This window comes from Tachypleus tridentatus, chromosome 12 (genome assembly GCF_004210375.1).
Source record: "Tachypleus tridentatus isolate NWPU-2018 chromosome 12, ASM421037v1, whole genome shotgun sequence".
Lineage (NCBI taxonomy): Eukaryota > Metazoa > Arthropoda > Merostomata > Xiphosura > Limulidae > Tachypleus > Tachypleus tridentatus.
Genome location: NC_134836.1, coordinates 120,634,582 through 120,662,241, shown reverse-complemented (window position 1 = coordinate 120,662,241; position 27,660 = coordinate 120,634,582). Strand labels below are relative to the sequence as shown.

Below are 27,660 nucleotides of genomic sequence, written 5' to 3'. Positions count from 1 at the left end.
AGAGACATTTTGTTTAATACTAAAACTTATCAGCTGTGCTGGAAGAAGCAACAAAAAATGATGTGGGAAAAACATGTGCAGCAGACATGATACATAGTTGATTTAAATGGTTATTGAATGAACAATCAAAACACATGGAAGTGGAGTATTGACTCTGTCAAAATTGGAAAAAAAAAACAAAAGGAATCACACACACACACACAAACAACAGCTTTGATATAATTTTATCTCAATATTTTTACATTTATATATTTCTTTTTGAACCTTGTACATAAGAAACAGTGGTTTATGTTCTAATAAATACTTATGGATTCATAGAAGCTGGGTATCATATGTTGAACTTATTCCATAGGTTCATCTTCTGTCACCACCTGTGGAAAAGTTTAAAAGCTAAATAATTTTATATTTGAATACAAATTATCTACCTCCAAATTAAGCTGTCTATAATTAATCACTGCACCTATCCAACATTTTATTATATATATATATATATCAATTGTTACATACTGACTAATGTTTTCTAAGCTATGCAGCACAAACTTTCTCAATAATTGTGACAGATTTGTTGATGTAGGTTGATACATAACAGTAAATGTTTTGCTTATAACTGAACTTCTTAATTATTAATAGCTTTTCAACAAATATGTTTACATTAACACTAGCTAATACTGGAATCAATTAAAACAATAATTAATAAATATGTTCTGGTAGTTGCAATTAATTTTCTGCAAATAATTACTACAGAATATGTACATATAATGATAATTTAAAAAAAGTTATACTATTGTATATATAATATTATTCATCATACATATACTAGTTATGAGACTTGAAACTAAACATCACCAGTTGGTTATTCTTGATGTTTCTAAACTGTTTGGCTACAATTCCACTAATATTCTGTCATGTTTAGACACAGTTTAAGGTTTAGATTTTATGAAATCATTAGTTGGTTATTCTTGATGTTTTTAAACTGTTTGGATACAATTCCACTAATATTCTGTCATGTTTAGACACAGTTTAAGGTTTAGATTTTATGAAATCATTAGTTGGTTATTCTTGATGTTTCTAAACTGTTTGGCTACAATTCCACTAATATTCTGTCATGTTTAGACACAGTTTAAGGTTTAGATTTTATGAAATCATTAGTTGGTTATTCTTGATGTTTTTAAACTGTTTGGATACAATTCCACTAATATTCTGTCATGTTTAGACACAGTTTAAGGTTTAGATTTTATGAAATCATTAGTTGGTTATTCTTGATGTTTCTAAACTGTTTGGCTACAATTCCACTAATATTCTGTCATGTTTAGACACAGTTTAAGGTTTAGATTTTATGAAATCATTAGTTGGTTATTCTTGATGTTTTTAAACTGTTTGGCTACAATTCCACTAATATTCTGTCATGTTTAGACACAGTTTAAGGTTTAGATTTTATGAAATCATTAGTTGGTTATTCTTGATGTTTCTAAACTGTTTGGCTACAATTCCACTAATATTCTGTCATGTTTAGACACAGTTTAAGGTTTAGATTTTATGAAATCATTAGTTGGTTATTCTTGATGTTTTTAAACTGTTTGGATACAATTCCACTAATATCCTGTCATGTTTAGACACACTTTAAGGTTTAGATTTTATGAAATCATTAGTTGGTTATTCTTGATGTTTCTAAACTGTTTGGCTACAATTCCACTAATATTCTGTCATGTTTAGACACAGTTTAAGGTTTAGATTTTATGAAATCATTAGTTGGTTATTCTTGATATTTCTAAACTGTTTGGCTACAATTCCACTGATACTTTTATTCTTAGAGAGATTTTAATGTTAGGCCTAAATTGACACAGTAAGCCAAAAACGAAAATTAATACTTATAAAATTAATCCTAGCTGAAAGGACACAAAAAGATATGTCAGTATAAAAAAGTGTACAATATTTTAACACTTATTTAATGAATACACTAAGATAATAAATTGTAGGAATTGGTTATTATTTACACAGATATACATATGATAACTTGTCCATTAAATATATGTACACATTATATTCAGTAAAACCTGTCTAAGCCAGAAAACTGCATAAGGCAGAAATCTGTATAAGCTGGAAAGATTTCTCTTCTGTCAGAATCTGCTTAACGCAGACAGAAAACTATCTTTCACCTACCACACATATCAACAAGTAGGATTAGAACCTGAGTAAGGCAGGAAAAATGTTTTTGAATAAATATTAATTTCTTACTTAATTTATAATTTCTTTAAATACTTATAAATTCTTGTTTAATCGATAATTTGTTTAAACATTAATAAATTCTCACATTTTGTTACGGTAAGTATTGGTTAAATATTCTATTCATTATTTTTACAGTTAAATTAGATTCATGATTTGTAGAAATATATTTGTCTTCTAAGTGCAAAATTCTACTCTTCAAATAATTCTCATGAAAAAAGTAAATTCTTATGTTCCTTAATTTCAAAATTTAGGTAAAATTCACCATGGGTAATGGGTAAAAGTGAAAATCACGCTGTTTCATAAATTTAAGAATCAACTTCCTGTGGAATGGAAAGCGAATAATAAAGCATGGATGACAAGTGTTATATTTCAGGAATTTTTGAACAAATTAAACAAAAGAATGGAAGAAAATAGGAATATTCTACTTTTCCCAGATAATGTAACTTGTCACCTAAAAGTTTAACATTCAAATGTACGTTTAGCCTTTCTACCTCCATGTACAACATCAGTTCTACAGCCACTAGATAATGGAATTATACAGTGTATAAAATTGAAATACAGAAAACTGATGCTTCAGTATATTATTGTAAACATGGACAACTGTAAGAAAGCATCTGAAATAACCATGAAAATTGGCATGTTAGATGCAATTGCATTTTTAAGTCATTCAGTCAAATGTGTAATAAAGTGCTTTCAAAACTGTGGATTTATTCTTGATAATGACGGAGACTGTGGAGAAGTTGTTTGTTATGATGATTCTAGTGAAATCCAAACTCTGATTGAGAAGATTGATGCAGATGATTCTGTGAACGTTGACAAGAATGTTTTGACAGAAACTGATCAAACTGATCTAAAATCTGTAATAGAATCAGAAGATAACAATGTGAGAGATTCAGAAGATGAACAAAATGGAAAAGATAGTGAAGAAATAGAAATTCCTACTTCATCGCAAGTGTTAAGTTATCTTAACACTATCAAATTTTATGCAAAAATGAAGGGGGAAAGTGAACTTCAAGAAAAAGCTGTAGAACTGGTGTTATCTTTTAACCATGTGAGAAAGCCAATTAAAAACACGAAACAGCTGAAATTGGACACTTTCTTAAAATAAATTTAAGATTTTGTGTACTTATGTATATTTTGAATGTCTATTTTTGTTCTTATTCTAATAAATATAACATAAACAGTATAATAATGTTATTCACAAACGTCTTACTTCCCTTGAGTAAAGCAAGTATAACGTTCCATCAAAAATTAAATATAATTAAGGAAATGCATGTTCACCTGATTAACCCGGAAATTTTACTTAGTCTCATGCGATTTCGCCTTAGACAGGTTTTACTGTATAATATGTTCAAAAAGTACCTAATACTTACTAGATACTGGACTTTCATTGTCACTGACATATTTAGTTACATAGTACTCATTCATGACACTAGGAAAAAATGTGTAATCATAAATGAAGGTAATTTGCAAAACAAGGAATCTGATTATTCAAGTACTTTTGGAATGTAGACTTTACTCCTTCAAGGATAAATTTGAAATTTCTGAAATGAAACAAACTCTTAAAAGAATTATTTTTTCTTGCATAAGGTCCAACTTTCAAAAATCAGTGAAGTACTTTTTAAACCTAATTATTCATAAGTATTTCTATTCATTTTATACAAGTTTAATTTTTTTTTTACTTTAGCAGGGAGCTGAGGATATTCAATCATACAAGAGAACTGTCTTACTTCAGATTGAGGCAATATAATCTTGAAAGATAGTTAACTGATTAAACATTGCTGTAAAAGCAAAATAACTTGGAATAAACATATTATTTTATGACATTCCTTGTAAATTTGTTTTTCTAAATGGACAACCATGTTTTATCAAATTGGAGATGCATGTGTTCCTATCTCCTGTTACATTAAATAAGCTGTGTATGTTATTTTTATCTTTTCTCTCAAAACCAAGTAGAGGCAGACACAATGACTCGTGTTTATCACAGAAAATAAGAATTGAAGTGTCTGCCTCTCATCGGAAGCAGTCTGTTGTTAAACTCATTCTGGCCAACAAACAAAGTAGTAATATGACAAGAACCACAAACTGGATTCACAGTGTTTTATACTAATCACTAGGCCTATCATTTATACTGCAGTTTAAAACTACTCCATTACTTTGAAATAAAAATAATGAAGTAATTTAATAATATTACTTTCCATATGCAATAAAAAACAAAAAGTAAGTATTCTTACTTCACTTTTGAATATTTTTATATGGCTATCTGCACCTCCACTGATCATGAGACTAGGAACTGACCAATCAACACACATGATTTTATCTTCATGCCCTGTCATGTCATACAGAGGAGCTTTGGGACTGAAAAGAAAAGGACAAACAAGTTAATTATAAAATATATATGTAGTTAGAAACAAATAACCACTTTGTACCAAATATTTCCATACAGTTTCAAATGAGCTATTCAGATAGCAGTGAAGGTTAGACAATTAGTTTTCAAGCTGTTAATTGTTCAATCTACTTAAACTTATTTTAACTGGAATCTGTACTTCTTGTTTGGAAGACTTCTGATCTTAATATAAGATACTTGTCCTACACTTTATACAAAGGTCAATTATAACACAAGATACTTATTTCCCAAACCTCATACAAAGTTTGATTTTAACACAAGATACTTATGTTCTGCACTTTATATAAAGGCCAACTTCAGATAAAAATGAATATCTTGGTGAGCTCAAAAGAACCTAGAGAGAAATCATTCACTATAGTCTAAAATTAATTTTATTAAATAAAGTGTTTGAAACATAAATAAAATACTTCTTATATACTGACAGAAATATACAGAAGCCCTGCTAGAACAACTGTATTTTGAACTTCATAGTACCAAAATATTTCTATGGGTAACATTTTCTAGTATATATCTTTTTTTTGGGTCACTTTTGTAAACGTTTGATGCACATATCTTCTTTTTGTTGTTTTATGTTGAGTTTCTTGGATTTTATTATTTATTTTGTTGTTTATACCTAGCATTATGCAAAATTTTGGATTTAACTTATAGAAATGTTTGATCAGTGCACAGAAAAAATATTGTACCATGAAAATGTTAAAATGACCTCAAAGAGCTTACCTTCTTATATCCCACAATTTCAAAAGCATATCATGTGATCCCGAGATAAAATGGTATTGGTTGACTGGTGACCAATCAAGTGCAGTCACCCAACCAACATGGGAGCTAAAGACACATTTGACTACAGTGCCCTCTATGAGGATAATTAAAAATAATAATTTTCAATTAACAATGTTAACTTCTTAAACTATAGTTACTACAATGAGAATGATTAAAAAAGATTATTTAATACTTTTGATTTAAACCACTTTTTTAACAGTTTAATAGCACAGAAAATGTCTGTACTTCAAAATATTCTACAAATAGAAGTGTACAAGTCATACAAGTTAATAAAATTTATCCTTTAAAAACACAAAAACATCATCTGGAATAATGACTGTCAAAACGATTTATACAATCTGAAAGAATCCCATCTTTAAACTATTTATTAAAACTGTGGATCAGTTTTTATTTTGTGATACATTACTAAAAAAACAAGAACTTTATTTTTTTTCTATGAAAAACCTTCAATTTTAGAAGTTGTAAAAACATGTGTCACTTTAATTTAGGTTACTTTAATTGCATGAAATTCAGTTTGATAATCACTGGTTAAAGAAAATTCATGTAAAATTGAAATATGCAGTCACAATAAGATAAATCTGAAACATTAAATTTTGTTCGAACACTTTTTTGTCATTTTAAAGATAAATCCTTACTCTCTAATGCACTGAACAAGTTTGAAAATTATAAAACTTAATTCCACTGAAAATCTATGATATAAACAAACAATATCTCAGAGAAGGAATAGACCAATATTTTTGTAGTGTTGTGTCTCTTATGAGAAAAAATTATAATAATTCATGCATTATACAGATTATCATTATGCCTTTTATGAAAACAAAAGTCGATTACCTCAGATACAATAACAGTCTCATAAGTTTTTCAAACCAATCAATAAAGTTAAAAATTTACCTGCTCTGAATAGCATATTGATCGTTTGAGGATGAGGAATTCACTTTTTAGAAAATAAAGTTGAGACAATTTGAGCAGGACATGAAAGAAACTTTATTACAAACGTTTGAAGTTTTAGCAAGTCCAATGATGAGGTTATCTGATGATAATACTAGTCCAAACATTTTACATTTATACTGAAGTTTTTCTATCTACTCAAATTACATTCAAACTTTATATTGATTGTTGTGTTAACAGTTGGGATTTTGTTAGTTACACAAGAATAGTCCTTATAAGGAACATTTATTTGCCCAACATTATAATCAGACACATATGATGAATACTGTCCTAATACAATTTAACACTACACAGTACAAAAACAAAGAGAGAAGAATCCTGGTGAAAACTGTCCTAATACAATTTAACACTACACAGTTCTGGTCTGTGCTACGACAAGCAGATTATGTGAGCTAAGTACTTAAGAATAAAGAAACATAAATAACTGCAAATATAAAATGTATACCTTATCTCTCTAGGAAAAAACAAAAATTGAAACAAAATGTCACTTTAACTCTTTTGCAACAGGTCATGTGTCAAAGGCCATGTCATCACATTTGTTGACTTGCATTCAAAATTTTATTGAACCATTATTTCACAAATTAATATCTAAGTTTGGAATGAAATTATAATTCAAACTTTAATATTATATATCAGGTAATTTCTTTATTTAAACGTAAATATTAAAATAAATATAGATTTTAGTGAGTTATGTTGTATGTTGATGTAGCACTGTTTAAAATTAGATGTTTATGATGTCAAACTATTAAGTCTATAGTTTGCACAAATTATGAACTCAATAATTTGAGTTCATAATATTATTAATAATATTATATTATTGAGCTAGAATATAAAATAAGAACCTATATCTTTTTATTTTGCTGAGATATGACTTGTGTACTGAATCAAACATGGTTGCCTCATTCAAGTCTTTCCACTTTTTTAAATGGTCCTTTATATATACTTACTTCAATACATGACATGTGAAGAACCAATCAACAGCTTAGAATGTCCCCAGAGTGATTTTCCCACCACTTTAATCTATGAAAAGGCTACCACATTCTTTTGATCCTAGATCTCAATGAGGTCTTTAGTCTGTTCAAAGTTTCATATTTTATAAAATCTAAGTACATGTTAGTTACTAAACTTAATAAATTACAGCAGAATTATATTGTAATAGTGTAGTTATTTATGATGTTTTTGGTTATTCAACAGTAGATATAAAACCTAAAAAATGTTTTGTTTAACATCCTCCATGTGCAAAATTTTAAAAGCTTAGCAACAACCAAGTTCAAAGGTTGTAGTGAGAACACATAATTGTTTGCTTCGTATTTTGAATTATTGTTCTATATTTTAAGAAAAATAGGTTTAATAATTTATTTCTAAATAGTAATAATGTATATAACATATAACAATTGAAATGTAACCATATATTACAAAATACTAGTCCACTAAAGCACAGCCAAGACAGTGAAAACTAAAGGTTAGTCTTATAACACTGGATATATAACATGACTGCACATGCACCACGTAAATACAAGTTATGTAATGTTAGGTAGACATGACTTGAAGGTCAATATAATAAAATATAACGAGACTTAAGCTACTTAGACTAAACATTTGTATTTTTATGTTATAATACACAGTTATTCTAGGAAGAAAAAAAGTATAATTTATTTGTTTCCTAACTTTTTTATGATGGTTACAAGGTTAATTAACTGACAGACCCCACATACAGGTTACAGTATAAAAAAAATAACACAAAATGAAAGTCTTTCTAAAGACAAATATTCAAAATGTATTTAGGAGGTTTTAGAGATGATGGAAATAACATTTGAGATTTTTGGGACAATGAATAGTTTTTTAATTATAATTATAACTTTGCACTCAAATGAGGAAAGAAACAGATTCGATATTTTCACTAAAAAAATTTCAGTAAAAATATTTCATTAAAAAATCAAATTTTTTTGCATACAAAATAATTGTAATCTTTACTAAAAGTCTAACAAATTTTATGAAGATACATGTGCTGTATCAAAAGTTATAGTGCAAATACTTAACATGTGCAAACATGCAGATGAACTCGTGTATATTGTATCAAGCCCATTGCAAAAGGGTTAATAAACTATCAAAAATCATTCCATCAATTACATTTTAATACTTATAAATGTCAATCATATTCATATAATACGAACCTTTTGAACGTGGATCCCACAATCTAATATGCCTATCTGTAGATGCAGATAATAGGCTTCTATTCAATCTGGAGAAAGATATATCTAGAAATGCCTTTGAACCTGTCTACAAGTAAATAACCAATTAGACGAACTGTTAATCAAAGTCCATAAGTACATAACCAATTAGACGAACTGTTAATCAAAGTCCATAAGTACATAACCAATTAGATGAACTGTTAATCAAAGTCCATAAGAAGTACATAACCAATTAGATGAATTTCTAATCAGCATATTTACAGGGTTGACTGCTTCCTCAGCCAGAATGTAAATTACAATCTTGCTTTTATCTTAAAATTTCTAATACAGAAAATAAAATCAAACAATCTCTTATTTGAAATTATTACAAAATCTTTTACTACTGTTCAAAATTCGTTATTTGATATAAAAAGCATTCTACTTCAGCTGGCAATTTCTCTATATAAAGAGTCCATTTCAATTGTGAAAAAAATCGTTCAATGAACGATTCATCTGAAAAATAAGCCAGACGTAAGCAAAATTATTTCTGTTATTAATTTTTGTGGAAAGAAAATTTAGTTTCATGAAAAATCAACTTTTTTTTCCAAAATTTAATCTCAACATTCAAACTTGATGCTAGATGTGGGTAAGTATTTTTGTATAAAAACTATAACAGTATTCTCTGCTGCCATATGGAAAATATCAGTACTACAATATAAACAGTTAAAGAAACCTGATAACTTTGATGTTAAGCAAGTATGAAGAATCCTACAATATCCAGAAGAAAAGCTTTGTTTTCATTCCATATTGGGTTGACTAGGGGCTCAAGTTCCTAAATGCTGGACATTGTGTTTCTCTAATTTATTTATTTATTTATGTATTTTGCATGTTTTAAGAAGGTATTAAAGTATAAATAAGCTGTAAATATTCTATGGTCAGAATTAGCTACTGCTTACTGATATAGCAATGCTTCTTTCAAACTTTCTCCATTTTGAAAAAAAATCACCTTAAAAACTGGAATGTGAAAGTTAGTTTTTATTAGCCTGATGTTGAATAAAATGCACTAATGGTTTTGCTGGAAAGAACAGTTATGTGGATTTATCTTTAAAAAAAATATAAATATTACTTTTGATCAAATCTTGAAAAATAAATTTTGGATTTCAATATATAACCAATGAAAGTTCTAATGCAAAAATCACATAATTCTCACTGCCTCTCAATCAACTCCTACTCTATGTTTTAGATCATTCTGTTATATCCTGATGTTATCTGTTAGATCATTGTTATATTCAGATATTCTCTGCACAAACAAAACATAACTGATCAGAGATGAACCCTAATAAACAATAAGTAGTTAGACTTTTATGTCCCTAATATATATATAAAGGTTAATATTAATTTGAGTAGCCACCAAATGACGTGTAAATACCACAAGTAAGAATACCAAAATGTAGAAGTTGTATAGGTGTCTAAAAAGCAAGACAAAGCAGCAAAAATATGAAAACTGTAGAAATGGGAGAGATGAAGCAGCTCAGAAAAACATCTGAAACAAAAACAGAACTTAAACAAAAATGTAACTGCAGTCAAGTAGTGATAAATATAAACAAGTCTCATGTGAAACCAGCTAAAGAACAAACAAAAGTTGAACAGCTGTTTTTTTTTCCATAAAAGATGAATAATAAAGTTAGGTAACTTACTCAAACACAGCTGGAAATAAAGTATTAAATGTCCACAAAGACAAAACGTTTCTCTCAAGACAAGGAATCTAGTTTATGTTTATTTGAACACAAAACTATACAATTAGGCTGCCATGTAAACCAAAACCACAATTGTCATGTGTGAAAACCTTTCTGAAATGGCAAAGCACGATTATAATTAGGTCTGTTACATTTTTTTCAACATTAAAGTTTTTATTCAGTCACTTATAATTTTTCAAGAATAATAATAATAATAGTATTTCAACTGTAGTATGTCCCCTCCTATCCATTGCTAATGACAGAATTCATCAAATCAGCTAGAACATAACATTTTAAAAGCTATTTGTTAGAACAACTGTTACGGTGTGAATGACTTTTACCAACTGTAAATGTTAGACACAGTGTGGTTAAAATATTGTTATCCATAGAAATGTTGGGCATAGTACAGGTTTACACGTAATAACATCTGTTGTAACAAATGATTTATATAAATAGTGTTGCAATAGTTGTCATAATTGTTGTATCAAATGGTTTATATAAAGTGTTCCAATAGCTGTTGTGATTGTTGTATCAAATGATTTATATAAATAGTGTTCCAATAGCTGTCATGATGTTGTATCAAATGGTTTATATAAATAGCGTTCCAATAGCTGTCACGTTTATTGCATCAAAATGGATTATATAAATAATATTGTCATAAATGGATGTGACAAATGTATAGTGATTCTAGAGAAGGTATATAAGTGGCTAAATGTAGTGTTAAAATTTTAACAGGTCTAAAATAAAGTCTCACAACTACGTGCTCTACTAGAATCAAACCTCAAATTTTTGCATTATAAGCTTTAAACCTTACTGTTTACCCAATAAGAGTATTGAGAAGCAAGCATGAAGTGATGTGTGAAATAAAACACTACCCTGCTCTTCTAGATAGGCAACACACAGGTTTCTGTAATAAAATATGGGTAAAGTCCAAGTGGTAGTAAACCAAAAAATAGAATAAAAGAAGCAAAATGCAAAACAGATGTAGATAGAAAATAAATATTAGTAAACAATACAACAAAACAGATACATAACTTGAAGAATTATCACATGTTCAGTACTTACTAACTGAGATTTCAGACCTCCCAACTCAATGTCCCACAGTCGTATAGTATTGTCCATGGATGCTGTACACACTTCCTCTAGGCTCGTCCATTCTAGTCCAGTTATTCCTTCATTATGGCCTGCTAATGTCATGATAGGTGTCTTAAAAATAAAAGTATTGGAAAGTCAGATATTTTTATAGTTGATTAAAAGAAAGAAATTTTACTTTTTTCTACCAAAACTCTAAATAAGTTTGTCTTAAAGCATAGAAACCCTCGATCCATTTGTCTTAAAGAAAAGAAATCCTTGATCCAAAAGGAGAAAAAGTATCTCTGTAGTTTGAATGGAATGACAAAATTTTCATAGCTACTTTGTTTTATGATTTTAGAGCATAGCTAAGTAATGGGCTCTCAGCACCATGTTGAACCAAGTCCCACATTTTAATGAAGCAAGTTTGTAAACTACCATGCAATAAGTGATATAAAAATTTAGGAAGAATAACATTCCATAACTACAGTGTGCATGTAATACCTCATAAGTAGACTGCTTATTATTTTGACTCTGCTCAATAGACCAAACAAACAGTAAAGTACATTTCAAACTTTCATACCCCTGAGCTGATTTAACTACAATCTTGACATGCGAGTTTATAGTTTCACAGTTACAGCATAATTAAACAATGATACAATTGTGATCACTATATAAACACTGTGACTTACTCTATTTTTGTTTTTCCCGGCGTCATTTTTCAAGCGTTTCCGACTCCCCTCTCCTTCATTGGCTTCAAGGTCACCATCTTCTTGGTCTCCTGAAAAATAAATATTTAAGTTAAAAAATTGCTACTTAATCAAAAAAAAAATTAAAATTAAAAAAGTTAGCAAATCTCAATGCCTCTTACTGGTGGCAAAAAATGTAACAGAACTTGTATCAAAATTTTACTAACCAAAACTGTTTAATATGTAATTCTTTCTAAAAACTATGTAAAATGATGTTTAGATTTATAACAGAATTTAAAAAAATGTACAACACCATGTAAAACTGAAAATAATTTGCACTCAAATAATAAAATGATAACCACCAAACAATTGTTTGAAGTTAAGAGAGTTAAAATTTACTAACGGTTTTAACATTGAGGTTAAAGAATCAAATAAAAATTGCAGATGAGGGTCAAACAATAAAATAAAAATAGATTATTGATGTTGCAAAAAAAAAAAAAAAAAGAAAATTAAGCTGTTGGAAAACAACCAAGGTAACACTAATAAAATCTATATCCATTAATTACTAGATAAATAAAATGAAAGCTGTAGCTAACCCTAATACTTATCTAACTATAACAATGTAAAAAGCTCATAGTTTTGAGTCCTAATGTCTTAACAAATGATGAAAATTAATCCTGTTTTAATATAGTCATTCTTTCACAGATACCAGTAACTAAAACCTGACAGAAATGAAGGAAAAAACAATCAGTTTTTCAGTTTTGATGTTACTCCTGCTTAGTTTTAGAAAAGTTCACTCTCATTTTAAACAGTTATAACCAAAATGTTTAACATTATGTATCTCTTAATTATGTTAGAAGTTACATTTTTATCCATTATGGAATAATTGCTGAAGTAACGTTTATTTTTTTGTTAAGACAAAGCTCCCTTACCTACACACCAAACCTTCAACATGTGGTCATAAGAACCTGTAGCAAACTAGAAAAAAAAATATTGTTAAAATAAGGACATTAATACTTCAGAATGCCACAGTTTAATGACTACAATAAACCTTCCATACCTGTTATGTGCATTACTGTACTACAACGTAAACTACTAATGAACAACTATAAGTTTAGTTCACCAACAATCTTGTTCATTACTAGACTTAAATAACTTTGATAACCCTAACAATTACAGTAACACTTACCTGTACAAGCTGTTTTATTGAGTTACGCAGTAAGATAAACATTTTTTATTACCGTATATTTCTGGAACATTTTATAAAATTCCAATTAATAAAAATATAAAATACATTCTCTTTATCAGTGATTACAAATATAGGATCAAATAAAAATAAATTTCTATAGATGTTAAATTCAATTCCAGCTTTCATAATAATCTTAACTCTACCAGAGATTCTCAGCCAGTGAACCATCAGACATGCAGTCACGAGCCACCTCAGGTCAAAACAACTGCCACTGCCCTAAGCTAATAGGTCATCAACTGCATATAGCCTTTCACTATTTCATTAACTAACTAACTGAACCACGAGGCACTACTATAAACTAAAATCAAGTTTTATTACTCTCTGTAACTTCATCTTCCAAATGTGACCAGTTTTGTAACTTTTTCAATAAAAGTCAGTCTTCAAAATTTTAAAATGATAATAAAATAACTGTGATGGTAAAACAGTTGCCAAGATTTATGTGGGTTCTTCCTCTAATTGAAAGATGTACATACACTTTAACTGATATGGCACAAGACAAATGTTAAATGAGATGGCGTGGGACAAATGTTGACCAAGACAAATGTTAAATGAGATGGCATGGGACAAATGTTGACCAAGACAAATGTTAAATGAGATGGCATGGGACAAATGTTAACCAAGATGGATGTTAAATGAAATAGCATGGGACAAATGTTAACCAAGATGGATGTTAAATGAGAAGGCATGGAACAAGTGTTAACCAAGATGGATGTTAAATGATATGGCATGGAACAAATGTTAACCAAGATGGATGTTAAATGAGAAGACATGGAACAAATGTTAACCAAGATGGATGTTAAATGATATGGCATACGACAAATGTTAACCAAGACGGATGTTAAATGATATGGCATGGAACAAATGTTAACCAAGATGGATGTTAAATGAAATGGCATGGGACAAATGTTAACCAAGATGGATGTTAAATGATATGGCATAGGACAAATGTTAACCAAGACGGATGTTAAATGATATGGCATGGAACAAATGTTAACCAAGACAGATGTTAAATGAGATGGCATGGGACAAATGTTAACCAAGACGGATGTTAAATGATATGGCATGGAACAAATGTTAACCAAGACAGATGTTAAATGAGATGGCATGGAACAAATGTTAACCAAGATGGATGTTAAATGAGAATGGCATGGGACAAATGTTAACCAAGATGGATGTTAAATGAGAAGGCATGGAACAAATGTTAACCAAGATGGATGTTAAATGAGATGGCATGGGACAAATGTTAACCAAGATGGATGTTAAATGAGATGGCATGGAACAAATGTTAACCAAGATAGATGTTAAATGAGAAGACATGGAACAAATGTTAACCAAGATGGATGTTAAATGAGAAGGCATGGAACAAATGTTAACCAAGACAGATGTTAAATGAGAAGGCATGGAACAAATGTTAACCAAGATAGATGTTAAATGAGAAGGCATGGAACAAATGTTAACCAAGATGGATGTTAAATGAGATGGCATGGGACAAATGTTAACCAAGATGGATGTTAAATGAGAAGGCATGGGACAAATGTTAACCAAGATAGATGTTAAATGAGAAGGCATGGAACAAATGTTAACCAAGATGGATGTTAAATGAGATGGCATGGGACAAATGTTAACCAAGATGGATGTTAAATGAGAATGCATGGAACAAATGTTAACCAAGATAGATGTTAAATGAGAAGACATGGAACAAATGTTAACCAAGATGGATGTTAAATGAGAAGGCATGGAACAAATGTTAACCAAGATGGCATAAAGTGAACATTAACTAAGATAAATGTTCCATATGTTACATTACTCTTTTTTCACTTGTACTCAAGCTTAAAATACATGTGAGTATATTGGACTCACCCATCTATCTATTACGCTTTCTCCAATGAAATGATTAACTCAGTGAATAACTTTAATGCAACTTACTCTTCTTTGTGAGGGGTCCACCCCCCACACAGTCAACACTTCTTGCATGGCCTCGACATACGTTGACACATTCTATGGCATTTGTTTGTTGATTCCACTGCCAGATGACAGCTGTTTCATCATGTGATGTACTAACAAAGGTGCTTATTGGATCACCTGAAAGATTAGTTGATTGTGTACCTTATAAACAGAAAGCTGTATCATTAAAGAAATACACATTCGCTGATGGGAAATTTCTTCCTCACTTCTACCAAAAAACTAAAATTCTAATGGACACAATAAATTTAGTTACCATAGTATTGAGGTCTTTCAGTACGTTTATTGTGCAGTATTACAAAAAGATAATGTAAATAAATATACGTTACCTGCCTTTAAGAGAAATATTTTTTCACTTGTTTAACTGTCTCATTATTAACACAAAAAATGAATACGTAATGAGATCTACACATCGATAATTAAATAATTTATATAATAAAACATTTCTCCATTTCATTCCAAGCAACAGAGCTCTGAACACGGAAAATAAGTTCATAAATGTAAAAGAAATGTCTCATCTGTTAAGCATTAAGTCATATCTTATTCTATAAGGTTGTACCTAAAAACAAATATTTAGTCACTTTTGTTTAAAAAATACAAGTTATGATACAGAAATCTGTACTTAACTGGATATTTACATGATCTGTATCTAGTGCAGATCATTAGAACTGAGTCAGCAGCTAAAATGTTCTAAGGCAGATGCAGCCCATAGATGTTTCTAATCAAATTATTAGCTTTTATTTAGATCTTTTAGAATCAGAAGCACCTAAGATAAGTCTTACCAAATACTGTTCACTTAATATCTTGTTGTAGAGATTTGTCTGTGAATAACCTCTGATGTCATACACAAAAGGTTCTTATCCATAACGACACATTAATCTCTCTTCAGATTGTAGCTTTTACCAAATATATTTGTTCAAGGTTACAAAGAAATATTTATTACAAACATCAACCCTAACTTTCCCTCATTTCCAGGAATTACAATTTTACACAGGTAATTATCACTTTACACTTGTACAGAAAAAAAAGAATGTTCTGAGTTACTTTCATCCAGATTATTGTTCTTACTGAGATAATGGCCTAAAAAACAAACATTATACATTTTTCAAACTACTACCTGTATCAAGACTCTACCTGAGGGCATTGCAAACTGCAAAAGGGGGGAGTTAATTTTTCACGTGTGATTTGTTGATTTCAATACTAATAAGTGTGTATTTATTTTTCTGTTTTTTAAATCAAAATTATGGTAATAAAAGTGGATTACAGTAGAGAATTATATACTGTTGTCACAAGATTTATAAAAATAATGGGGGTAATTATGGGCAATATGGTAGTGATGTACTATAAAAATACTTGGGGCAATACAGTAGTAATGTATTATAAAAATACTAGAGAGTACAATATGGTAGTAATGTATTATAAAATATCAGGGGGTAATATGGTAGTAATGTATTATAAAAATACTAGGGAGTGCAATATGGTAGTAATGCATTATGAAAATGCCAGAGGGTGGTAATATGGTAGTAGTTTATTCAGGTACATAAAAACAAAGGCTTTCTTTTTCAAACTGTATCCACTCTCACGGAACAGATAAAACCCTCACCAACTTCTATCCAGGCCACAGCTCTTACAGGAGCAATGTGTCCAGGAATGGTTAACAGATGTTTCCCTTTGATGGTCCATAACTGAATCGTGTTGTCATAGCATCCTGTCAATATCCTGCAGATAGAAAATCACAGTTCTGATATTTAGTCACGGACATTCTTAACGATTGATACACCAACTGACATACAACTGAGTTTAACAACTATTGCACACCTATGTTCAAAGAATATATAGTGTAAAACTGGTCATTTGAACAAAACCTTGACTAATTTCTCATCACTACATTTTAATAATTTTTGGATTTTTACCATGCTCTAACTGTATTTATAAAACATTCAATTCATTCAAAGCCTATTTGAGAAAATCATATTTCTAAGATTTCACACAATTCAATTTTTCATTTTATTTAACACAAAACATTCAGTAACTCATAATACTCACAGCATTTCAGAGACTAACTGATTTTTAAATTTTAATACAATAAAATGTGAGTAAACTATATTATTAAATCAAAGGTAGAAAAATCAATTGAAAAAGAATGCATCAAAGAAGTGTTATAATAAACATAGAGTAATATTGATAAATAACATAAAACAAGAACAAAAGAAAAACTTTCTAGGTTATGTTGTAATGAATAAAGAGCTGAGAGCAAATATAAAAAATATTCCACCAAGAAGAGGTGGTGGGTGATGGGCAATGTTGTACTGCCCTGAAACAAAATATCTGAAAATCTTGCTTGAATAATAATATTTAAAAAATTAAATATTGGATTACTGTATAAAATGTTTTATTAGTTACAACAGCAATATATAAAGACTGAATGGTAAAAATGAACTGGTCATGGCATCTCAAAGCTTAACCATTTAGCTTCTGGGGCTCAGTAACCCTATTTTGTATCTCACAACATTTGTAATTAAAATTATCTGTGTATCATACAAGTGATATGTACAGATGCCACAACCCTTATTTTGTTATTTTTACTAACTGCAACGTAAATCACATTCAAAGTGAAACATTTTGATAACTCACCAGTCTTTACAGGCTTGTACCCCACTAACCCAGTCATCGTGAACAAGGCTATCTTGAGGTGTAGGCGCCGAGTAGCGTTCAAAATATTCTATTTCTACAACGGTTTCCTTCAAGAGTAAGATAACTTAAGATCAAACTGAAGTAATGCACAATGCAGATTTGCATTTTACTTTATAAAGTTCTCAGTTACATCACTTCTCTGATGTATAATTATTGTAACAGCCACGTATATATATTTATCTTTTAAAGTTAGAGTTCATGGGCAAACCTGGGTCACAATGCATAAATGATTCAAGATTAAAAACCATTTAAGTTTAAAATGAGACTCTTGGATAATTAATTCTTGTGAAACACAAGTTATAAAACTTTCCAGATACAACTCATGATAAAACAATGTCAGTGTAACTACACTTTGAAACACAGAACACTTAGTTGAACTATTACAAGTTTATTACCAGAAACAAACAAATATAGGTAAAAAACAAAAATTTCTCCCTGTATCCCACTTCTGGATTTATAGAAAGTCTAGAATCAATTTGTAACTTTACAGAGAGCGTGTAGACAACTTGTAAATTTACAGAGAGTATGGAGCTAACTTGTGACCTTACAGAGAGTCTGGAGCTAACTTGTGACCTTACAGAGAGTCTGGAGCCAACCTGGGACTTTACAGAGTATAAAACTCAACTTATAACTTTGCAGAAAGTGTGGAGCTAACTTGTGACCTTACAGGAAGTCTGAAACCAACTTGTGACCTTACAGGAAGTCTGGAGCCAACTTGTGACTTTACAGAGAGTGTGGAGCTAACTTGTGACTTTACAGAGAGTATAAAACCAATTTGTGGTTTTAGAGAGTCTGTAACCAACTTGTGACCTTACAGGAAGTCTGTAACCAACTTGTGACTTCACAGAGTCTATAACCAGCTTGTGACTTTACAGAAAGCCTGTAATAAGCTTATGACCTTACAGAGAGTGTGGAACTAACTTGTGACCTCACAAAGAATCTGGAACCAATTTATGACTTTACAGACAGTCTGGAACCAACTTGTGACTTTACAGACAGTCTGGAACCAATCTTGACTTTCCAGAAAATTTCTTAAAATCAAACTTTATTCTTTCTTGTACCTACCTCATGGAAAGGTTTGTATTAAAGTAACTAAACATGTTTGTCTTTGCAGTAAATCAGTCTTTACCATGGAATAAAAAAGGTACAACTTTTCTTGCTTTCAAAAGACACAAAGATGTTCTAAGTGTAGATAAATTAGATGAAAGACAAAAAAAGAAAAGAAACAATCTCTTAAGGAACTAATCTTAAATAATAATATTAATCTGAAACCCCAGAATTCCTAATAATAATTCATCGACTGTACACAAAACAAAAGTAACCTATACAATACTCATGAAAATAAGATGCACTCATTTTGATTATTCTTGTGATAGTAACTGATTAAATCATAATTTTCGATTATCAATATTTTATGTGACATTAATAAATTCTCAATGGTAATTGGTCTTATCAGTTAATCACTCAGCTCTGGTGTGTAAATACACTTAAGAAAAAAAAATAGATAAAACTACTCCATGCTGGTTTAAAAGTTCTATTATTACTATGGTACATGTTCAAGTACACAAGTATCTTTACCACAAAGAGAGTGAAGTAACCCTCATATTAACCTTTAATAGTTGTTTGTAACACTGCAACTGAATACTGTACAAAAACAATGAGGTATTATACATTTCAAAATAACTGTACAAATATCTGTTAAATTATCCAGTACACTTGTGGGTAATTAATCAAATCATTTTCTTATTTGACACTATTCAGAATGCTGGAATTATCATACACCCAATCTTATAGGGATTCTGAAAGATCATGAACTGCACCTGAAAAACACACCCCACAAATTATCAAGACTTAGACAGTTAGAAGAACAATTTAAACGTTGAAGAGAAAAATATTACTTATTTATAAAAATATATTTTCTCACAGAAAAAAATAGCCCTAATTTAAAATTTTAATAGAGTGGTATTTTTTGGTGTTTTTTTTTGTATTTTAATAGGTGAAAATACGATACAAAAAATATTAATTACATTAGAAATTTCTTTTTTATCCAAAAGTTCCTGCAGAGGTAATCTTAACAGTTCCCCTCCAACAATGAAGTCAAATTCTATGGTCTTCCAGTCTTCTTCACTCCAGTCTGAAGTACCAGAAAATGAATTATTAAGAATTGTCTTGAATCACATTAGAATATATAAAAACATCATGACACAAGTACTCATAAAGGTATTTCCACTTACATACAAAACATTTGAACTTCTAACGATGATATTAAATATGCAGCAGCAGTCAAGATAAATCATCTGTGGTCAGTTTGGACAGGATAACATTAACTATGCAGTAGTGGTCATGATATTAAATCACCTGTGGTCAGTTTGGACAGGATAACATTAACTATGCAGCAGTGGTCATGATATTAAATCATCTGTGATCAATTTGGACAGGATAACATTAACTATGCAGTAGTGGTCATGATATTAAATCATCTGTTGTCAGTTTGGACAGGATAACATTAACTATGCAGCAGTGGTCAAGATATTAAATCATCTGTGGTCAGTTTGGACAGGATAACTTTAACTATGCAGTAGTGGTCAAGATATTAAATCATCTGTAGTCAGTTTGGACAGGATAACATTAACTATGCAGCAGTGGTCAAGATATTAAATCACCTGTGGTCAGTTTGGACAGGATAACATTAACTATGCAGCAGTGGTCATGATATTAAATCATCTGTGATCAATTTGGACAGGATAACATTAACTATGCAGTAGTGGTCATGATATTAAATCATCTGTAGTCAGTTTGGACAGGATAACATTAACTATGCAGCTGTGGTCAAGATATTAAATCATCTGTGGTCAGTTTGGACAGGGTAACATTAACTATGCAGCAGTGGTGAAGATATTAAATCATCTGTGGTCAGTTTGGACAGGATAACATTAACTATGCAGCAGTGGTGAAGATATTAAATCATCTGTGGTCAGTTTGGACAGGGTAACATTAACTATGCAGCAGTGGTCATAATATTAAATCATCTGTAGTCAGTTTGGACAGGATAACGTCAGCTATGCAGCAGTGGTCAAGATATTAAATCATCTGTGGTCAGTTTGGACAGGATAACATTAACTATGCAGCAGTGGTCGTGATATTAAATCATCTGTAGTCAGTTTGGACAGGATAACAACAGCTATGCAGCAGTGGTCAAGATATTAAATCATCTGTGGTCAGTTTGGACAGGATAACATTAACTATGCAGCAGTGGTGAAGATATTAAGTCATCTGTAGTCAGTTTGGACAGGATAACAACAGCTATGCAGCAGTGGTCAAGATATTAAATCATCTGTGGTCAGTTTGGACAGGATAACGACAGCTATGCAGCAGTGGTCAAGATATTAAATCATCTGTAGTCAGTTTGGACAGGATAACATTAACTATGCAGCAGTGGTGAAATAATAATATACAGAAGGAGTTTTGCTGTTAAAGTTTTTGTAAGAAAGTCAAATGACAAGAATCAACATTAAAATTTAAATAGTACAAGTAATACAGAAATGTTTGCCATTCTAAAAAAACTTTGAGTTACATGACATGACTAACATAACAACATACGATCACACATGTACAATCTATTCGTATATATTTATCACACACAAGAAATAACTTCAATTATGTAATATGTTGGCTAACTATCCTATCCAATGCCCAGTGGTAAGTTTAACCATGAGAAAATATGATGGATCACAAAGTTATATTTTATGAAAAGATGAGATTGTTATTAATTTGATACTGGTACAAGTTTTAAGATGGATCACTAACTCAAAGATTCATGTAACTGATTATGAGCGACAGATAAGCTAACTTGCTATAAAACTGATTTTAAAAGTTCATTCTGATTGAAGCTACAAGAGTTTTATAAGTACACCTTATACCACAGAATTTGCATCACAGACTATGTTTAATCAAGAAACTCCCTATCTAAACAGTCATAAAAAACATTTATTTCAGTTACACATGATTAAATACCTAGAATTATTTCATTTATACCACTTTTAAAAATTCTCTTCATATATACAGGTATCAGAAAGTACTTACAAAGCTTTTAATGATGAACAGGTGTATAAAAAAATGAACTATTCTTTGTTTTTCACACTTCACATCACAGGATATAATTATAAATAAAAAAAGAGAAACAACAGGGAATCTCTAGAGTCTAGACAATATTGGATCATGTAAAGTTCCATAGCCTAATATAATGGTTCAAAGAATTATGAAAAAATACTTAGCATAAAAAAACCTACATACCAAATGAACACACATTTTAAATTTCATTATCAAAGCTGTACCTAATATCATTGGTTAAGATGAGAAAAAATTGCATCAGAAAACCAATCAAAACCTGAAAACCACATATGACAAGAAATGTGTGTAAAGGAATGAAGAAACGTACCACAAACTTAAAACATTAAAAACCAAAGCACGAGGGACAGTTAAAACTCTCAAACAGACATGACATAAACTCGTGAGAAAATAAGACTAGGTCTTTAAGACTATCCTCTGTTACATTTCTTTTCAACTGTCATTTCAGTAGTCCAGAGAGAAAACAGAGAAAGAGCTGAACACATAAATGTAAAGGTGTGAAACACACCTCAACAAAGAATTTACCCACAAAGCAAATGGGTGTGGAGCTTGGGTCAACCAGAGCACCAACAATTTAAATATAACTGAAACAGATCACACAAAAAACACTTGAAAACCTGACAGAGAACCACATGTTTTACATAAAGAATACATTTTGACTAAGGTTATTTAAACTTTAAATTCACACTTACCTTTTAAGAGTGTATTAATTAAATCATTGAGTTCTGATGAAGTAGCATTTCCAGGAACTGAAAATACACTATCAGGTAATGAATATCTGAAAGAAAAAACAAACATGCATCTTAGTAACAACAAATTAATCTAATATTAATAATACTTTGAGACAAATTTTCTTTCAGGCTTTTAAACATTGGTATAAAATACTTTAACAAATTATATTTTTCAAATAACAAAGATTTACTTAGTTATTTTAGATGATACAGTGGGGAAGAGACTAACAACCATTATCAGTTTCAGTAATGTCTGAAATTTTAACAGCTTCTAATCACACATTTGCAGATTCTCTTACAAAATACTGGGAGATGACTCAGTCAAGAATTAACCAACCTATACTTTACATGTAGCGAGCTAGCTTAGCACAAAAACCTTAACATTATTGATTGAGTGGGATGTTTTCAATGATTCTCACCTTTTTCAGTAGGCCTAATTTAAAGTTCACAAATTAACAATGTTAACATTTTCTGACAGACAACTGTTTGCAAGGACTAAAAGTAATGTAAGCTGTGGTTGCACTGATTTATGGAGTGAGGAACGACAAGAAACATTAATGTATGTTATAACAATAAAAAATATATATTTATCAATATGTACTAGTTTTCCATGTCAGTATACACAATTGTTTATATTTCTATTATCACATCTATTTAGTTATACTAGGAGTATATTATAAAGCTACTTTGACAAGTGATGCCATGAGACAGACATCACAGGTTTTATGTGAATCACTTAATAATTCTGTCATTTCAGAAGTTCATCTTTGCATTTTTCTGACATGTTAATATTTTGCCTGTCATAAGAGAACCATACTGACAGATGCAAACAGACAACATTACTGTCATAAAGTTTGTAATAGTTATCAAAGACATTAAGCTGCAAATGTGTTGGTCAGATAAGAACTTGTATCTAAGATAACCCTAAAGTAAGCCTTCTGAAACAAAAGCTTCACCAAGTTTAAGTAACCTTAGTCAAAATGTATTCTTTATGTAAAACATGTGGTTCTTTGTCAGGTCTTCAAGTGTTTTTTGTGTGATCTATTTCAGTTATATTTAAATTGTTGATGCTCTGGTCAACTCTATAAATTATATAGGTTTTTGTTTAATACAAAATTCATAAATATTAGAGGAATCAGATTATCTGGTGAGTTGGAGGAATAAATGGCAGATGGATTTTAATTATAATAAACACAAGGTTATGCACGTGGGTTATAATATTTTGAAGTATAACTGTAATTGAAAAAACTTAACAGGGTTATGAAGGAAAGTGGCCTTGGTGAAATAGTTGATCAGTTTCTTAAGCCATCCAAGCAGTGTGTTGTCGCAAGCGGTAGGACAAATGGGTGTTTAGGCTGTATCCACAGAACTACTGGAAACAAGTCTAATGAGGTTATGATTTCATTTCATACATTTCTGGTTTGGCCACATTTGGAGTATAGAGTTTAGATTTAGGCTCCTTAATATAGGAGAAACCTTTAATTGTTGTTCATGATGTTATAAAAGTACAAAGATTCAAGAAGCTTTGATAAAAATTAATAGAAACCCAATAACCTGAACACTTCAAAAGGTGGACCTTTCTTCTTCAAAGGAAAACTAGGAAGGTTAATGTAATTGAAAAAGTGATATATATATAAAGGTAATTTAGCAACATCATGAAGGTCATATGGTTTCTCATGAAATGTCTATTTCTCTATGGACTGCTGTAAGCACTTCATTTCTGGTACAATGTAGCCAACAACAAAAGTGTATGTGAAAAGGTGTTATGAAGGATATTTTACTTTAAAAATGGCCAAATATATGTATGTTTAAAACTATACTTAAGTGTTTAAGTAAAATAAGTGACACCTGGAGAATGAAAAAGATATATTACACTAATCAGTTTATAAAAACAGACATGAAAAATTATCTTAAACAAATAGTTTGTTTTAGGAAATTCAGCTTTCACATTATGTTAAAAAAATAGCCAGAGAACAAAATTTATTTTTTTAATAGAACTCTGACTAAATTGTTAGACACTGTTCATAGGAGGGCTACCAATGTAATACTTGCAATGGAAAGATTGTCATAAAAAGACAGCTAAAGATCTCTGAAATTATTTTATCTTAAAACAAAATGAAATAGGGATACAGGGAATGTAAATCAGGTGGTTCAAACTGTTAAGGGAGCTGGAAAGTATTGATCTATCACAAATTTTTGTACTTAATGGTTGTAATGGCAGGACTAGGGTGCAAATATAAATTTTGGAGAGATAGGAATAACATTCAGTTTATTTTCTAACAGGATATCTGACCTTTGTAATGGGTTGTTTTCTGGTGTGATAGAAGCAGTAAAGTTAAGAGAGTTAACCCTTTCACTGTGGATTGGATGGAATCCATCTAGCTCATAACCATGAAAGTATCCATTTGAGTAATTAACAGTATGAATAATGTAAACAGATATTTACAAAATTTTGCAGGTTATTGGTAAAATTAGACAGCTTTCTCACACAAAGTATAAGGTTTTTGATTTAAGTATTAAGTTTTTTTTCATAACAATTGTTCTTTCAGAATGTTGACTATCAAACATGCAAAGTAATTTTCATTTTAAGATTAAAAATACTTTCCTGTATCAAAAAGTTTCAAATTTCTCATGTAAAATCTTTACTATCCCCAATTATCAAATGTTTTTTTCAGAAAAAACTTTATATTTTATTTGTCATTTTCCCTGTTGAATCAGAATCTCTGTACGTGCTCAACAGATTTGACCAATCTCAGAGCCACCATAAAAAATTAGGCAAGACATAAATTATGCTTTTTTGTTTCTAAAATGACTACAAATCATACCTAAAAAAAACAAATGTTTCATGCAAATAACTTGAATGTCATAACATTAAACATTTATATCTATTTATTATTTTTATTATTCTGACCTTTCAGCCATAACTTATGTTATAATTACAAGGTACATGTGCACTCATGTTATTGTATCCAAGAATATACAAAAATGGATCTTTACAAAGTAACTTGTCATGGTTGCATTTTAACATGCTAGTGTTTTGTAAAAAAAAAAAAAAGTCATATTTTAGTTATAATACATTATATATGTATGTACATTATTATTATTAATTACAAATACATTTTAAACTTATTTTTCTGAAAACATAGAACAGTTAAGAAACAAGTAAAGCAAGTAATTATATATCCTAGTTATTATGACCTTTTCACTCATTTACTGCTTTCTGTAAGTTGTTAAGCCTTTTAAAATCTTGCACATGGAGGATGTGAAACAAAATATTTTTGTTTTAGATACACATTTGAAATTACCAAAAAAAGACAACATACATAACTATATCGATACCATAGAATTCCACTATAATTTTTTAAGCTTAGTAGCTAAGCTGTATTTGAGTCTAAAAGAAATATGAAATTACAAACAGACTTTCTTGAAATCTTGTTTAAAAAGGAGATGATGTCATAATACTTAAAAAATGGCTCAAAAAGCCACCAGGGAACATTCTGAGCTTCTGGCTAGTTATTCATGTGTCATAGACAGAAGTAAATGTACATAAGGGAGCATTTCCAAAAATGGAGAAAAAAAAATTAGCAAGTCCACTATATTTGATTCAGTACACGAACAGTATCTCAGCAAACAGTAAAGAAAGGTGATTATTATTTCATATACTAGCTTACCAATATCAATAATTTTGATTTAATAATTTATATAAGAAACTATGTATTTGATATTTTAACATTACAAACATCTAATTTGAACTAGTTCTGCATTGAACATAGCACGACATATAAAAATCGATATTTAGATGTTTTTTAATATTTTTTTGAATTTAATAAATTACCTAATATGCAATACTAAAATTTAAAATAATCTACAATTTGATACCAAATTTATAAACATACATTCATAAAAGAGTCATTCAATTAAATTATGAATGCAAGTCAACGTAAGTGATAACATAGCCTTTGACTCATGGCTAAGAGGTAGACTCATCTCAACAGGCTTAAAGGAAAAGCTTGATAAATATTTAAATAATAAAAAATACTTTTTTGAGGTTGTTTCTTTTTACATATCCTGCTGATAGAAAATGGTAATGTGTTCTTACATTAATAGATGATACCGAAAGAAGCCCCAGCTAAATATATCTTTTCTTGCAAATGTTTTTGACACTAAAACAATCCATCACAATTTGATACAAACCAACTCATACGGTATAATAGTTTTGGCTATGGATAAAGGTTAGTGATAAAAAATTATAACAGAGAATTTAAAGTCTGAATTTCAGGCCAAGATACATAACCAAATGATAAAAATAAGGCCTTACCTATTAGACTTATGGTATTTGTGATTGTCTAATGCCAGAACATTAATACAAAATTAATAAATATTATATATTAGTATTCATGTAATCAAATTATTGTTTGTATAATAGCTATGCTGTTATATCTTTTGTTCATCTTTTTTAACCTGAAGACGACATAAGAAGTTCCAAACGTTGTTCTGTACTTTATTTTAATTAAAATTTTAATACCCACATCAACCGTGTCGAGAATATGTTTTTACTTCAAGCGGGTTTCTCGTCATCCCCAGCTCAATTTTGTAATCGTGGAATCATATTCACTTGCTCTGTCAAAAAATCATCAAATGTTAACGTTTACTCTATAAACTACTCACTTCCTACCAAATTAAGATAAACCTCTAAACGTTTTTACTGTTTTAGTAAATTTTATGTCAAACCTTTTCATTTACTCACTTTACTTGCTTGGTATAAAACTTAACTTGACATTCTGGAAACGAACTCATGCTTATGGACGCTGCCATTATGACTTAAACGACACCTCTGTGGAAAATACATTGTTCTTGCAAATAAAAATAAA

At 29.9% G+C, this 27,660-nt stretch overlaps 1 protein-coding gene across 1 annotated transcript; it reads right to left on the bottom strand.

The window, feature by feature from the left end:
* Window positions 1-206: 206 nt before the first annotated feature.
* Window positions 207-27,660, bottom strand: LOC143234525 (ribosome biogenesis protein WDR12 homolog). The gene is given in 14 exon segments (XM_076471944.1): window positions 207-371; window positions 4,461-4,584; window positions 5,351-5,483; window positions 8,533-8,638; window positions 11,331-11,471; window positions 12,029-12,117; window positions 12,958-13,003; window positions 15,201-15,205; window positions 15,207-15,356; window positions 16,840-16,955; window positions 17,871-17,977; window positions 19,958-20,064; window positions 22,751-22,836; window positions 27,537-27,660. Coding segments are annotated over 14 exon segments (1,308 nt in total). The 5' UTR covers window positions 27,605-27,660; the 3' UTR covers window positions 207-341.